Consider the following 16,989-nt stretch of genomic DNA (forward strand, 5'->3'; position numbering starts at 1 on the left):
AGGGATGCAGATAAGATCAATGCATTTCTTGAGACCTACCAGAAGATCAAGGACTGTGATTCGCACAACCAACTTCAACATGATCTTATTGACCATCGGTGGCAGCTCTATGGGATCCCCATCTGTATCCATTTCTATTCACGTGAGATTTGAATAATTTGGTGTTGTAATAATTATTTGAATTCAAACATTTGTTGTAATGATGATTACTGTTGTATTGTGAGTTGCTTGACCATTTATATATTTGTATGTTTTGAATTTATTTCAGATTCCATTCGATTGATATTATTATGAAATGTGCAATTTGTTTGATGTTCTATTAAAAATTTACGATGCGGCGAGGGTTCCGGCCGAACTGATCCACAAACGCATCCCACAAAACATTTGTGAGATGCATTTGCCGGATCTATTCGGCCGGGCGCTTGTCACATCGTAAAAACAATTTGCGGAAGCCCTTATACAACTTTTATGGGACGCACGGTTGCAGGATATGCTAGAGATGCTTTTATTCTGTCTAACCCGTAAAATCTTTCAGATAACGGAGCCTTTTTTTTGCATGGTAATATGTATCTCATTTATATAGAGTAAAGATCAAGTTACAAGGCACGTAAGCACCAACCATACATAACTGAAAAGACAGGAAAATCCTATGCAATATACCAGCGCCTGTCCCTTTCCTTCGACACCACCGAAGTGGCCATCAAAGGATAAAAAGACAGATCACCTCTTCACCCAAGCTCGATGCGGCTCCATCGCTGATCAGCACTTTACGGACCTCCAAAGTAGTTTGCCAGAAGCAAAACCATAGCCGTTAAAAGAATCTGACCGAGGCAACATGTCCCCGGACACGCCATCGAACTTCAGAACTGACATCCCCGCATGACGACGATGACGTCGGAGGAGGAAACCAGAACTGACAGCCTTCGACCACAGACCCAACACAGGATACTCCATCTTCCAGCTGTCACTTGCGTAGACAACCGCCTGCGCGTACTCCTGAACGATAAAACTTCCCTGCTCCACCATGACGTCGGAGACAACGCCACATCAACGGGGACAGAGCAGAAGGAGAGACACACCTAATGGAGTCACCGCCGCCGCCTCACCAACGCCATCCATGAACCCTAACGCTGCCAATCTGAGGGGTCGACAGGGACACGATGCCATCAACTCCGAGACGCCGTCATGAAAGACACCGCCGGTGTGGAAATAGAGTTGAGGCAGATTTATTCGTCTAGACGCCGCTCCCACCACCACAACGACGCACCACGACCTACAAATCCAAATCCTAACTACAGAGCGAAGGAACGGGGTCCCCCCTCCCTCCTGCCGCCGGAGCAGCGGCCGGAGGGAGAGGGGGCCAGCGCCCCGGCCGGTGGAGATCGGAGGAAAAGATCGCCTCTCCCTAGTCGCCTGGTGGTGGCGGCGCTAGGGTAGGAACGGCCGTAGCTTCAGATAACGGAGCCTGACGATGACGAACGGTACGTGAAGGTGGAGCTGTAGTAGAGTCCGCGCTGGATACTGTACTTCGTCGGCTCAGGTACTGCACAAATACAAGCGCGGCTCGATCGAATTACATCACTGAAATGTTGGGCTGCATTACTGCATAGCTGAGTGTTTCTTTCTCACGCACACCGACGTTTTTGGTACATTATGTTCGTAGCCATCCTGGCGGTGACACTGCTGTTTTTTTTGTTTTTTTTTTGGTATGAGTGACACTGCTGCTGCTGCTGTACGAGGTGCTCAGCGAGCTGCTCGGGTATGCCAGCGCCACGGAACAGACGACGGCGACGCCTCGCTGTGGAGAGGAAGAGGGTGGGAGCCTGGGCTCGTTCTACAACTCTGTCAACTCCCGCGACGGCGACGTGGGCGGCGTCTATGCGTGGTGTGCTGCGATGCCCGGACTGCGGCACTCCGCCACCTGCCACGACTGCAGCGGATATGCGTATGTATGTGCGGTCTACGTGTTCTGTCGTGCATTTGTGTGGCAGGATTGTTGAGAGGGGTGCTAGCTGCCCGTTCTGCCAGAGGAAGCTCAAGAAGGTGAGGAGAATCTTCTGTGTATGAGCGAGATAGACATTCATGTCCGTGAGGGACGAAAAAAAATGGCAGCCAGTGCGATCTACTCTTCTAGAAGAGAACGCCCACCGTGGGGCTCGAACCCACGACCACAAGGTTAAGAGCCTTGCGCTCTACCAACTGAGCTAGACGGGCTTGGTGAACTGTTTCTAAGTATAGTTCTAATGATGAGAGTTCCTAATGTAAGGAGCGCAGGATGTGTTAAGCATTTTATACTAGCATCCTGTGACGGTATTTTTCTTTTCAGCACATTACCGACGCAGATGATCATACATTACTCTATGAATGCATGCACATACATACTACCCCTATGAGCATCTCAGAGAAATCGAACCGACATCTCATCTTAAAATTGGCGAAATCGCCACAGAAGACTTCGTAGACGATAGGAATGTCTCATCCCATCGACATAAGACCTGAAATAAATTCTGGAAAATGCAAGAATCAGTGTCAAGTCTAGGAATTGTACTCTGATGGTCTGGAGATACCATTGTCCTTCTAACTAACCGCAGGTTTCGCGTTATCAGCATTTTTGGACTAGAGATACCACTGTCTTCCTAACCAACCACATGTTGGTTCGCGTTATCAGTATTTTTATTATGGACATTATCTTGTTCTTTTTCGACTGTGGGCATTATAAGTTTCTCTCTTTTTCCCCATAAAAAAGGCATCTATGTTTCTTTTCACTTCTCCTGCAAGGTCGCCGTTCCCATCCACCTCCGGTCGCTGTCCAGAGGTGGATGAGAACTCGGCAGCAGTGACAACACATTATCCCGCAAAAAAGACAACACATTGATGGAATAAGTGCCTCCATCCTTCTTCCCTTTCCAATGGTATTTGCTTCAACGTCGGCGGCAAGCTTGTAAATGATGGCCGTGTGGATCCGGACAACCAAAGCTATTAGGTGATGTGTTAGGAGTTTGGTTTTGTCAAACTCTTTGCCCAATATGTAGGGTGGTAGGCAGTGGTGAATCTAGAAAACAGAGGGGGGTTGGGCTGCCTGTGCCATGCGAACATGTGTTGGGCTGGGCTGGCAAGTGACTAGGTTGGCCCTTGAGACTATTAGTAAAAAAAAGTTGCAACGCTTGGAGGGGGGCTTGAGCCTGTTAAAGTCCCCTAGTAGATTCACCACTGATGATAGGGGTGGTCCAAATGATCTTCTTGGAGTAGCTTTATTAGGTCAATGATATTTTGTTGGTCGGTGGAAGCAAGATGGAAGTGCTAGAAGCACCGACGGCTATATCAGATCTAGTTGTGGATGAGGATGCACCTCTGTTTGCTTGATGTTTACAATGGTTAGATTAGTGTCGTCATCTATACTCTTAGGGGGGTAGTGACACTACGCCTGTCGTGTCGATGTTCGATCGACCATGTTTTTGTTATGTCTTAGTGGACGGGATATAGCCGCGGTCTTCAAAACACATTAGGTGATAGGAGTTTATTAGGTCTTATCATTTTTTGATAGAAGAATGCCGCTCTTAATGACTATAAAATATCATCATAAAGAGTTTTCTGGATACAATCCATAGTTACATTGTGCTGGATAGAATCACCAAAGCAAGCACACACATGCGGTAATGTACGAGTCACGACATTATGATTGTTCCTTGACATGAATCAGATTTCAAATGCCCCCGGGTGCATTCTCTAATCCTAGGGTACCATAAAACTGAACACGTCACTGAGAAAAGATAATGAGAAACATGAGCTGCCAACATTGGCTGTCATACCTCTGAACACACTTTTAATCTCGTATGATCTTTTCTGGAAGACCCTTTGGGTTGTAGGTATGGACCAAAAAATTCCAGGGGATGTTTAAACACTACCAGTGGATAGGGACGATTCCACATGGTTGGAAACAGAACCTGCCATATTCATTACCCTATGTTCCTATACGCTGTAATATACTCCCTCCGTTTTTATTTAGTTTGAATATTAGTTTTTGTCAAAGTCAAGCTTTGCAAACTTTAACCAAGTTTATAAACAAAAATATTAAGATATACAATAACAAATCAACAACATTAGATTCATTATTGAATGTACTTTCACATCGTATAGATTTATTATGATAAATGTCTATATTGTTTTTTATAAATTTGGTCAAACTTTATGAAGTTTGACCTTAGTCAACTTTAATATGCAGAGTAAATAAAAATGGAGGGAGTACTAGAAACGCACAAGCGGGGATAGCTCAGTTGGGAGAGCGTCAGACTGAAGATCTGAAGGTCGCGTGTTCGATCCACGCTCACCGCATTGTATATATTTTTTTTTTTGCGAATCCACCGCATTGTATTTTTCATGTTGTTCTGTAAAAACACTGAAAACTCTTCAAGTCTCATAGCGGTCTCTCTGACTAGTGTGATTTCCTTTCTTTTTCTATCAACAACTCTCACAATAGTTCCGTCAAAAAAAAAAAGTCTCGCAGTGGCAATTCTCTTGTGTAAAGAAGCCAAGCCTGAATGTGGGCTAGAGCCTGAAAAGAGAGAGCAGACCAGTTGTCATGATCATGTACATTGAAACTGAACCAGGAGTGTACCAATAGTCCAATATTTTTTTCGTTCTTGATCGTCAGACCATAACATTTAACCCTTGTTGCCGTAGAACAAATACAATGCGAGGATCCTCTGAAGTCTGAACATTGCAAGCATCCTCGTCAGAAGTGAAACAGGGGTCACATATCATAGCCTTGTTCTCATGTCAGCAGTTTGTTCCACCTTTCTCGTCTCATCGAGTAACAATGAGCATACAAAATACAGACCGAGCAGCTGAAACGTGATCTACTTCTGCCATCTTTTGGTTGACCTGGCTGACGAAGAGCCTCCCGCCAACTGGTTGGATTGATTCCTTGTATGACCTGGTTTGTCAATATGATCCTTACTCCTTAGGAGAATTAACTATTGGTTCCGATTTAAATTTTTACCAAACGTCATGAGTAGATAAAAAAAATTGAACCTCGACGTGAAATTTTCCAAGTTGTGAAAGTTTATTGAGCCCTAGCACCAAAATTTTGCAGGTTCTATGAAGAACTCTTGTGCTTACTTGGAGTCTTCAAAATCGCATCCCTTGGTTTTGATCTGGAGATTGCTGGCTACTTGGTTTTTGTGAGAGTGGATCTGTTTATCCACGATGGACCTCCATGCCTGAAACTATCGAGCATTACCAAATTATTAAGCCTACTTCTCGAAAGATGAAAAACTCTCAAGACGACTAGTATAGACAAAAATAAATTACTCCTGATGCATAGCGGTAGGAATGGAAAAAAATGGAAGTCATATAGGAAACAGAGAGTACATTGTCGTATCGTCGATTATGTCCAAGTTGAAGTCCATAATATTCCTTCTGCCAATAGAATACTCCATTTCTCTTACCAACGAAGAAAGAACCATCTTTAGATACATTGTCTTCATAATCTGCTTCAGCCAACCCCAGAGCCAAAATTTTAGTGGGTGAAGTCTGACCAGCATGTGCATTTACCTCAGCATAACTCACCGGATCTGCCAGTTGTCTCTTTCGGTTTAATGTGATCAGCGATGCCTTATTGGAATTAAAATTATTTGGCATGGTTGCACCATGGTTGTCAACAATTGAATATGGGATTTGTCTTTGTCTTTGTCTTTCATGAGTTTGAGCTGCTCAATTTGCATATCTTTTCATGAAATAGTGTCTTTCAAGGATGAAACCTAGAAAAGTCCGAAAAGCACAAATGACAACTTTATATCCATAATATGAGAGATTCTTTATCTGCAATAGAAGTTAACAGCAACTGCAAATGACCACTTTGGAGTTTCAGTTAGTACTCCCTCCGTCCCAAAATTCTTGTCTTAGATTTTTCTAAATACGGATATATCTAGTTACATTTTAGTGTTAGGTACATCCGTATTTAGACAAATTTAAGACAAGAAATTTGGAACGAAGGGAGTATTATATAAAAAACTTGAACCATACGATATCCAACAGTGATCTTTTTTGACAGAGCTACAGCGGGCTTACGCCGACCTGAATCATTTTCATTATCATAATTAAGACTGAGATACAAACACAACGGCTACACAAATGTAGCACGCAGCACACACAGGAAGAAATTAGGAATAACAGAGAAGCAGACAACACCAAGAACTTAGCACCCAACAACACTAGACCGACGGAGAAGAGCAGGAACTAGTATTGTTGGGTCAGTTGAAAGGTGAATTGACACCGAGAAGAGGAAGAGAAGAAGCCGCGTGCTACCGTGCGATCACTCATCACCTTGAAGAGCTAGGAGAGTCGCAGCCACCATCGAAGGGCTTCCCAATGCCTATCCACGACACGACGGAGAAAGCCACTGACCATGACGAAGGGAAATGTTCTGCCGAGACAGCCCTGCACCTCCTCTGGGCCACACCACAACCACCATCACAATAGAGATAATCAGAGCACTTTGTCGAAGGGTATCGAAAACCGAGACCTCACCGCCGCCACGATCCCCCAAGAGAAAGATCGACCAAAACAACACCATGATTTTTTTAGAAAAGGAGGAATACCCCCGGCCTCTGCATCTAGACGATGCATACGACCATTTTATTAATTATTAACACAAGACCTTACAAAGTCGTATAAAAGTAAGACCGAAGCCACCATCTAAGCAACATCTGTCCCTACCATTGTCTAGTTGATGAAGGGGCGCTGATAGTCTGGGCCTAATACCAAATAGACCTCGCAGCAGAACCTAACATCTAAGACCTGAGGTCCCAACCAGAACGCCTGCCGGGTATGGGCACCCACCAGTCCGGCGTGCTCCTCAACCAGGACGCCTGCCGGGTATGAGGCCGCCATAGCCACCTACCACCAATCCATCTTCAGAGCTGTACTGCTGCATCTACCTTGCCCGGTCTAGCAGCCGCCGACGCCACCACGACGCCAGACAATGTTGACCTCCTGCGCATGTCCATCACCACACATCTGACGCCAAGCCTCCGCTGCTCCATGCCACCAAGAGCCGCCGACAAGAATATGTAAAAAGAAACAACGCTCCACCGAAAGGGAGGCAGCACACCCCCACCCCTCACCTGCAGACCCTCCCATCCGAACCCAGTGTCCCTGACGCTGCCTCCAGGAAGGGTACGGTGCACGGGGCGCCTCCGACGCCCGATCCGCATCGGATCTTGGGGTTTCACCCGGACATGGGTCGGAGTGGAGAGATGGTGTCCTCAGCAGTGCCCCAAGGAGGAAAGCGCCGCCAAAAGTCGGCGTCGCCGCTGCCGGCCAGCCAAGGCGGCCAAGGTTTCCCTCGGACACCGATCTGCTCTACAGAACACACCGGAGGCGGATCCGGCAAGATCCAAAGTCGAACCGGGGGGGAGGGGAAGCATGGAAGGGAGGGGGCAATACCTCCAGATTTGGCACGGGAAGCTCCACGCCGCGCTCGACCACCATCTGCGGCTCGCCGTCCTCACGGGCGAGCCCTTAGGCCAGCCGCTCGCCGTCCTCACGGGCGAGCCCTTAGGCCAGCCGTCCGCCTGCGCACGCCGCCTGTCGCACGACGGCGCTGCCACGCCAGCAGGGGCCGCCGCCCCTGGATCCTAGGGCCTCCGCGAAGAAGGAGCGCCGAAGACCCCGGCGCCACCTTCCCCGGCGCCCGCGCGGGCTTTCCCGGCGGTCATCTCCGGTGGCGGTGAGGGGGGAGTGGGGGGTGGCGGCGGGGGCTAACCCTAGATGCCCCCGAGTCGCCCTAGGGGCGACGCAAGGGACGGAGGAGGGGGCAAGGATAACAAGCAGATCAGAGCATCATAATGGTCTTAAAATTGGGGGAGAATTTCACTTCCCCGACCTCTACACCAACTAGGGATGCATACGGCCATTTTAGTATGAGTACCAAGATAAACATGGCCCTCAGAATTTTTTAAATGAGTATCAAGATATTTTTTGATGAGTGGTTCCACCACACACCAAACTTGATCCTTAATAAATGGGGGAAAACCCCTATGCATCACCTGTCAATTCTAGGAATTGAACCCGGGTCATTAGGTTGCACAACCACATGCCCAACCACTAAACCAAGGATCTCTTTGCAAACAACACCAGGATGACCAAGGCAAAGACCGCTGCCACAATTCACTTCCACCACCACCCCAAACAGTCCATCAACCCAAACCACACACCAAACATACCAACCACACTCGAGTTGAGATGACAAACGAACCATAGCGGCTCAATGTCTCCAAAGACAACTCCCCCAAGAGGGCAACGATGTCAAATACCTCGTAGATGTCTGGTCGACAAATGGATCTAGGCTTTCGCCTGAAGCACATTAGAGGACACGACACGGGAGCTTCACTGGGCACGCACGGGCTTTGCCGATGTCCCCTCCGGCGGCGCTGATGCGGTGGAAGGAGGGGGGAAAGTCCTGGTGGCGCACGGGAGGGGGGGGGCAGTTTTAATCGGACTATGGATCTTGTAAGCCCTCATTTTATCTATGGTCCTATGGAAACTTAGCAATTCATGTTTGCTTTCCTTTCTAATTGGTCCAAAATTTGTTCTGGTAGTTTTGCAAAGAGGGAAATAGTAGTGGAGAATGATGTTTTGACTCTCGGCCTCCGTGGAGGTCCAAAATTTGAAAATTTAGGTTTAAAAAAACTGAAAAAGTTGTACAAGTAAACAAGGATGTGAGGCGTATGTGTGTAACATTTCAGGATTAAATACGTTGAAATGCGACTTATACAAAAAAGATAAATTCATGATATGGGAGGATGAATAGTATCATGTGTTAAAAAGCCTCAGATTTGTCTTTTTTGCACAACCCTCATTTCAACATATTTCGTCCTGAAATTTACACACTTGCGCACTATGCCTTCATCTATCTCTGTATTTTTTTTCAGAATTTTTTGAATTATAAAAATATGAATTTTCATGAATTTTGAATTTTACATTTGAAGGCCTATATGGAGCCCGACCTCCAAAAGCAATTTCCGATGGTAATGGCATTTCGCTGAATCGGCATAACTGGAGTGACATTTATCTAGTTAACCCCCAAAAGTAAAAATAGCAAAAGTTCCCAAGCTATTCAAGTCCGAGTTTTTTTGTAGGTTTGTATTCATTATTTGTCAATACTAGCGCACATTCTAGAAACCAAGACTATCAAGAATGTCGAGAAATATGTAACATAACCCAACAGTAAATAAACACATGCTATTTTACTGCTAATTCTTTGCAATGTTTTGGTACAGGCTATGAATTGTAGTTTTTATGGTTTAACACCATACCAACTGTAGTTATAAGCAAGTACTCCCTCCAATTAAAACCACGACACTTATTATGGATTGGAGGGAGTATATGAAAATCACTAGAGTCCTAAAATCGGTTCCAACCTGAGATTAGAAGTGATCATGGAACGAAAATATCTATCTTGGGTTTTTAGGACAATGTTCACAATTTATTACCACATTTATATGTAAATCTATCCTTTTATTTTACACACTATTCTTTCTTTCCCTAACTAATATTGTTTTTTAACTCCACCCATATATTAATTAATTAAAACAAATGTTCATACAATCATTCATTACAGCTATTGCCACGTTGGGGGGAACACTATTAATAAGAATACGATCAGACTTGCTAATAAAACTCAACTTCGCAATTAGAATGAAGGCTCGAGAAGAGTTCGGCTTTGAATTAACAAAGTCATCAAACCGGCAAGGAATACACAAGGCCACCAAGCATGAGCGACCAAAAGATACAAGGAAGAGGACTGAGCGACTAAAACGGTTTCTCATGTGCGCAAAAGGAAAACAAACTCCAGTTCAAGACGAGCTACAGAAAGGCTTAAGTGTAAGAGCCTGTTCAGTAGCTCTTTGATTGATGCTGCCACGTGCATCCGGTCTTGAGCTCTGGGGCGAAAGCCTAGGTTTTGAACCCCTAGCAATGGCAATGGTTTTTGTCGTTACCTTGTTGAAGGAATTGCTCGGCATGCTCGTACTGACTCTTCAGGATGAAAAACTAGATTCTAGCCTTGTTGGTTGGATCTGGTGATGGCGACTTTCAGTGTCGCTCCCTTCCTGAAGGCATTGTTGTTGAAGAAATTCGTTGTTTGTGTGGTGTCATGATATGGTTGGTGCAGATGCGGTCATTGTTATAGTTTGTCGATCATGGATTTGATCCCTTTGACATTTTTTCTTTTCTTTTTCCTAGCCTACGCATAACTTTGGTCTTATATGACTTTGCTAGCTGCTGGCTTTTTTAGGGTGTGTGTTGGTGTTGGTTGTGTGTATTTTAGCTATGCAGAGGTCGGGGGTGTGCTCATAGTGTTTTTATCCTCTTAATGCTCCATTTTAAGTCAATAAAAGCTGTCCTTTATCCAAAAAAGTAGCTCTTTGATATCCTTTCCCTCTTTGTACTTCTTGCAACGCCTAACTCTACTCCAGAAACTCCTTTTAGCAAACTTTAAAGTGCTTATTGTTTCCAAATATGGGTCAACATCAGGATTTATTTGGACAAACATTAGTGTCTTTGCTTGTCCCCCTGCAATAGAATATTTGAAGAAATAATTATAATTATCACATAAAGCCTCCAAATGCATGATTTATCAGCAAGTAAACAATCGATTATGAAGAGAGCTTTGAAGAACTTGTGTGAGCTTTGCTGTTTCTGTAGGGCACATGGGCATTTTTTTGTGCCAGAGCAAAAATCACATCACCTAAAGCAGAGAGTGATTTGTTAATATGTTGAGCCTCTTTTAATCTATCTCCCGTTGCTTCGGACTGCTCTACTCTTTTCCTGCCAGCAAGATCAATGAGCTGTATACATCCTCTAGAGGTGGATCCAATATTCACATCCAACTCTATAACATGTACAGATAGAATACTACATGTAATAGTATATGTTTAACAAATCCATATTATAGAGAATAACGGTAAAAACATAATATGAATCCGGTTCATGGTTCAGTCAACCTGTGGGACCGGCTGCTTCTTTCATCTAGAGCTGTTGCACCAACTGCTCGATTTGCTAGTCCAATTTCCATTAAGTCTTAAACATCTGATGTTGATTTAATTGGATATAAGCTCGCATCCGGTAAGAGTCCAATAGGCTGAGAAGTCTAAACATCAAGTGTTTATTTATGTTAATGAGTACCATTCTTACTTTACAATTTTAATAATAAGAATACAATACAATAAAATAGAGGTATGATTATAAGAAATGTAACGGAAAAAATATGTGCAAGAGTATTAAAGGATATTGTGTCCGTGCAGTATTGATTGACAAAAGATCATGAATGTGTTCGTTGTAAATCTCAACCATCTGTACCCCCACCTTGTACGAGAAAATATTTCTCCCACCTAGTAAAATATCAAATAGATCATTTAAATCCCTATAATTGACACCCCCAATCTTTCATTGATGTACTGGGTCCACTCTGGAAAAAGATAGAAAATAAGACATTGATAATTATACAGTGTACGGCAAAAATTTAAACATGATTCTCAAGACTAGAGTCAGCAGCACAGTGTAAGTTTTTTCAAAACCAGTTTGACAATACACAAAAATACACACCTTGAATCCATCGAGAACTGACCAATTCAACGGTTGAGTGTCGGAAAAACTTGGCTGTGGCTAATTAGAGAATTATTAATAAGAAGAAATAAAACTATTATTATAATAAAATTATACTCTAAGAAGCAAATGAGCTAAACACTTTGCTAAACTCGACATCCAGTGTGCATCTTTCCTTGCTTCAGTGGATTTGAAATCAGAAGCTCACCACTTTCACTAATGTATTTAATAGTAGTTGATTTTTTTATCTTGGTCAGGAAGAAATGGTATTACATGACAATGCACATATTTCATAAAAATATTGTCTAGGAAAGAGAATATTTTCAAAAGAGAATATTATATAGGAAAAGAGATTATTTCCAAGTGTTCACATAGTTCATAAAAATATTAATATTTTAAAATATATTTAAATACATTCTCATATAGTTTTAGAAAAATATCGTATTTTAATAAAATATTCATGTCTTATATAAAGTGTTCATGCGTTTGGAAAATGTTATGTAGATTTTAGAAAATGTTCACATGTTTTAATAAACTTTGTGTGGTTGCAAAAAGATAAATTTTTGAATAAAATTAAATATAAAAATATGTATGTAAAATTAATCAGGAGCCTAGTGTGGCCCCAGACTATCATCCTCAAATGAAGATTGTTTCAAGTTATGCATACATTTATATAATTCACAAATATTATTTTAATTACATGTACAAAAAAATTAAAAAGCAAGTTATTTTTGTATGCATATTATTAATTAATCAAGTATATTTGAACTTGTATTATGACTATGACTATAATTTACTTTTACAAAATTATTAAAAAAACTAACATGTGGAATATGGGCCACACAGAATACGGGTTCGGCTCCTCTGCAGCTGCGTTGCTACTGTTGTCTAAAAAAAATTCTACTCCGTAAGGTGCATTTCTACATGTTAGTTTTTCTTAGCTTTGTTACTACTCCTACTATACTACCTTTCCTGTAGTAATTTTTTAGCTTGCTACTATCTGTTCACTTGCTGTTACATGTTCTGCACTATTTTTTCTAGTAGGAGTACTACTCGTAGTGAAGGCAGAGAGGAACGTACTTCCTCCGGTCCTTTTTAGTTTGCATATAAGATTTGACTGAAGTCAAGCCTCGTAAAGTTTGACCAGCTTTGTAGAAAAAAGTGTCAACATTCACAATCTGGAATCAATACCACTAGATGTGTCATGACTTAAAGTTTCATATTATATTAACTTTAGCATGGCAGATGTTGATATTTTTTCATATAAATACGGTCAAATTTTGTGAAGTTTGACTTCAGAGAATTCTAATATGCAGAGTAAAAAGAACCGGAGGGAGTATGCATCCTTGTAAGTCTCCCTCCACCGTGTTATCTTGTCCTTCTTCACACGTCCCGACCGACCGTGCTCCGGGTGGTTTGGAAGGGCGCGGTGGCGGTCGATCAATTAGCTCGGTGCATCAAGGCCGCCATAAATGTCCCACCACCCTCCCAACGGCCATCGCCTTGGTCCTTCCCCTCCCCCATCAAGATGACAACCAAAGCCTGCTCGATCTGCCTCCCCCATCAATGCCCGCACCACCACCTCCGCCCATCCTTTATATCACTCCCCTAGAGTAGCTCTCCCATTCCACGCCACAGCCCGCTGACACTCGCAGCTTACATCACAGACCAATTAAACAAACAGCAATGGCCGTGGACAACGGGGACGCCGCCATGGCCGTCGCGGTCACCGGCACGCGCACGGTGGCGCCGGCCAAGACCAAGGTCACCCTCGCCACCTTCGACCTGCCCTACATCACCTTCTACTACAACCAGAAGCTGCTCCTCTACCGCCTCCCGCAGGGCGCCGCCGACTTCCAGGACGTCACCGCGCGCATGGCCGACGCGCTCGGGGACGCGCTCGCCTACTTCTACCCGCTCGCCGGCCGGATCCGCCAGGAGAAGGGCGACGGCGGCGCGCTGTACGTCGATGGGGAGGAAGGCGCGGAGGTCGTCGAGGCCGCTGCCGAGGGCGTCTCCGTGGACCAGCTCGCCGGCGAGGACTGCGGCGAGGAGGCGGAGAAGCTCATGCAGCAGCTCATACCCTACACCGGCGTCATGAACCTCGAGGGGCTCCACCGCCCGCTGCTTGCGGTCCAGGTATGCACCGCCGGAGCTCCTTACCTTGATCACTTAGCAACCGTAGCTTTGGCATGATGGTACGGGAAAGGGCGTTCATAACAGCAAGTTCCGGGGAACGAAATCCTTCGGCCTCCTATTATTTTCGAAAATACTGATGGGCGAACGTTCACTGGGAGGGTGACTTAGAGCCGTTGGATCATGATCAAACGCGTGCCATTTTTTAGAGAAACAATTACACTGCATCGCTGGCAATTTTGCCATGGATACCCAGTCCTCAGTGAAAAAGACACCGTGAGCGTCATCTTTTTCATTAAAACCAACAAAACCTAAAGTCATTTCGTGTCAGGGGTATTAATTCCTTGGTATGTACATGAATACCAAAGAAATTCCACAGCCAGTGTATACTGTAGCTATATTGTTGGTATTCAGGCAAAAAAATAATACAATGAATACCAAGCAGGCGATTCCTTCCGCACTATTGTTTCGCGTTCCCCTTTTAACTTATCGACTACTATCCGGGAGTGGATATGATCTCCCAGACATACGCAATGATTTAGCTAATGCACGGAAATGCATACCATGATTTTGAACGAGCTCTTTCTTATACGTGCAGGTTTTATGAGCCTTTTGCTAACAAAATGAAAAGGGAAGAGACAAACTGTAGTGCCCGTTAGAACATCTATGTGTAGTTTTCATGACCATTTAATTATAATTTTTGACAAAAAGAATTTGAATTAAATTTTATGAACAATAAAATACACAGACTTTTTAGGAACCTATTATCGTGGATCATCTCTAAAAAATAATACTGCCTACGTCTTAAAAAGCTTGTTTTAGATTTGTTAGATTAGATAAATTTAAGACAAGCTTTTTGAGACGGAGGTAATATATAAAAAATCCTGGCATAAAGTCACTGATCATTGGGAAAAATGATAAAAGCAAGGCCTTGTTGTGAAATTTGGGCTTGTTTGCTGGTCCCGAACAAGCTATGAGGCATCGAGCACATGTGGCCCCGCCATATGAGCGGGTGACAAACCCTAGCGGGTAACCTGTTAGACCATTTTAGCGGTGGCGGTGGGTAATAGTGGTCAACAAGGGGGCAGTTGAACAGGGGCGGATATCTTTAGAATCTGCCCTACCTTATAAGCATGGTTGGAAGATCTACACATTCGGCAATGGTCAACGAGGGGGTAGGTGAATAGGGGCGGACATCTTTAGAATCCGCCCTACCTGGCTACCTTATAAGCATGCTTGCAAGATCTACATATTCGGCGCATTTTAAGTAAGTGCTAGTAAATCTCTGAAATACTACAAGTATATATTACTCCCTCCATCCATAATCTAAGATGTTTCTTGACACTACACTAAACAGAGAATTCGCTCGAATTTGTCGCCACAACTATGCAAGGTTGACTATTTTGAAATATGAACATATATTTGTCATTCCTACGAATGGCATTGTCACACCCATGTCTTGCCGACAGGTGCATTCTGGGGCCGCATGTCGCTGAAGAGGGAATGCCAAACACTCAAATTACTATACCGTTTGAAATGGCAAATCCGCAAATGTTGATCCAATTGCTACACTGCTGGCTTATTAGTTAGGTATAGTATATAGCCGTATACTTTTAAGATTTGTTTTAGGACAGTATACCTTAAGATGTTCCCGCAAAAAAAAAAGTATACTTTAAGATGATCACATAACAAACTGCAGAGATCTACTGCTGCAGTACTGAGGTTGTGCACCGACGCATTGCCTAGCTGTGCGATGTAAATATAAGGGGCAGAATTCTGATTCGGACACATGCACGGTTGGCGTGTAAATTTATCGGCCGACAAACTAGTAGGCCAGCATTATTGATCGTGCATAGTAGGAGTAGATCATTGCGCGTACACACACTATTTGCGTTCATCTTTCTGCAATTCAATTTTCATATTGAAATTTGCCCTATCCTTCATTTTGTTCAAATTTCCTCAAACTGAAAGTAACGGAGTTGGATTGCAGTTCACCAAGCTCAAGGACGGCCTCGCCGTGGGCTGCGCCTTCAACCACGCCGTGCTGGACGGCACCGCCACGTGGCACTTCATGAGCTCCTGGGCCGAGCTCTGCCGCGGCGCCGCCGCCCCGTCGGCGCTCCCGATCCACAACCGCGCCATGGCGCGCTCCGTGCGCGTCGGCCTCACCCTCCCGGCCTCCGCGGAGGCGCACGAGAAGACGGACCCCAATGGGCCCAAGAAGCCGCTCGTGGCCCGCGTTTTCTCCTTCCCGGAGCCCGTCGTGGCCCGCATCAAGGCCGCCGCCAACGCGGCGCTACCCCCGGGCGCGAAGCCCTTCTCGGCCTTCCAGTCCCTGGGCGCCCACATCTGGCGGTCCGTCTCGCGCGCCCGTGAGCTGGGCCCCGCCGACATCACCGTCTTCGCCGTGTTCGCCGACTGCCGGGCCCGCCTCGACCCGCCCGTGCCGGCGACGTACTTCGGCAACCTCATCCAGGCGGTCTTCACGGGCGTGCCCGCGGGGATGCTCCTGGGCGGGCCGCCGGAGCTGGCAGCGGGTATGCTGCAGAAGGCCATCGGCGAGCACGACGCGGCCGCCGTGACGCGGAGGCTGGACGAGTACGAGGCGGCGCCCAAGCTGTTCCACTACAGCGACGCCGGGCCCAACTGCGTGGCCGTGGGCAGTTCGCCGCGCTTCCGCGTGTACGACGTGGACTTCGGGTTCGGCAGGCCGGAGCGCGTCCGCAGCGGCGGGAACAACAAGTTCGACGGGATGGTGTACCTGTACCCGGGCCGCGGCGGCGACAGCGGCGGCATCGACGTGGAGCTGGCGCTGCAGCCGGAGCCCATGCAGAGGCTCGAGAAGGACGAGGAGTTCCTGCAGGTCGCGGCTGCCTGATCACCTGCACGTCGCTGCTTGCATTATTTAGTGAGCTTAATTAAGCAAAGGTTTGTGATTTAGCCAGCTTCGTTAATTCGATGTACACTAGTGCATGTGTGTTTGCTTGTTACTGCTACGGCCTACGGATCTGTTCCGGTTTAAATAAGGATCGATCGATTAGTTTGTGTAAGATCACCATCCTATTTGTCATGTCATGTACTCATGTCACACAAATAGTCATGTAATGTACTATATGTAATCCGCCTACAGGATTTGCATATTTGTTTACACGTACTAGGCTTATCCCTTCTGAATTAAACTACTGTGTTTCCTTTTTCATATATTTTTAAAGGGGAAATCCTTGGACAACGCTAACGCCCACCAGT

At 45.2% G+C, this 16,989-nt stretch overlaps 1 protein-coding gene, 2 non-coding genes and 1 pseudogene across 3 annotated transcripts; 2 read left to right on the plus strand and 2 right to left on the minus strand.

The window, feature by feature from the left end:
• Positions 1-2,141: 2,141 nt before the first annotated feature.
• Positions 2,142-2,214, minus strand: TRNAK-CUU. Its single transcript has one exon. It is a non-coding gene; the product is annotated as a tRNA-Lys (tRNA).
• A 261-nt stretch (positions 2,215-2,475) lies between these two features.
• Positions 2,476-11,618, minus strand: LOC119350684 (annotated as a pseudogene).
• Positions 4,260-4,332, plus strand: TRNAF-GAA. The gene has a single exon. It is a non-coding gene; the product is annotated as a tRNA-Phe (tRNA).
• A 1,528-nt stretch (positions 11,619-13,146) lies between the features above and the next one.
• LOC119349043 (BAHD acyltransferase DCR-like) lies at positions 13,147-16,922 on the plus strand. Its single transcript, XM_037617053.1, has 2 exons — positions 13,147-13,746; positions 15,734-16,922. The coding sequence occupies exons 1-2, from the start codon at positions 13,294-13,296 to the stop codon at positions 16,619-16,621; spliced, it is 1,341 nt and encodes a 446-aa protein (XP_037472950.1). The 5' UTR covers positions 13,147-13,293; the 3' UTR covers positions 16,622-16,922.
• The last annotated feature ends 67 nt before the right edge of the window (positions 16,923-16,989 follow it).

This window comes from Triticum dicoccoides, chromosome 1B (genome assembly GCF_002162155.2).
Source record: "Triticum dicoccoides isolate Atlit2015 ecotype Zavitan chromosome 1B, WEW_v2.0, whole genome shotgun sequence".
Classification (NCBI taxonomy): Eukaryota; Viridiplantae; Streptophyta; class Magnoliopsida; order Poales; family Poaceae; genus Triticum; species Triticum dicoccoides.

Bases quoted from the DNA above. Each gene is read 5' to 3' on its own strand.
- LOC119349043 (XM_037617053.1), top strand. From the start codon at position 13,294: ATGGCCGTGGACAACGGGGACGCCGCCATGGCCGTCGCGGTCACCGGC. The intron at 13,747-15,733 runs GTATGCACCGCC...GTTGGATTGCAG, and splicing joins GCCCGCTGCTTGCGGTCCAG to TTCACCAAGCTCAAGGACGG.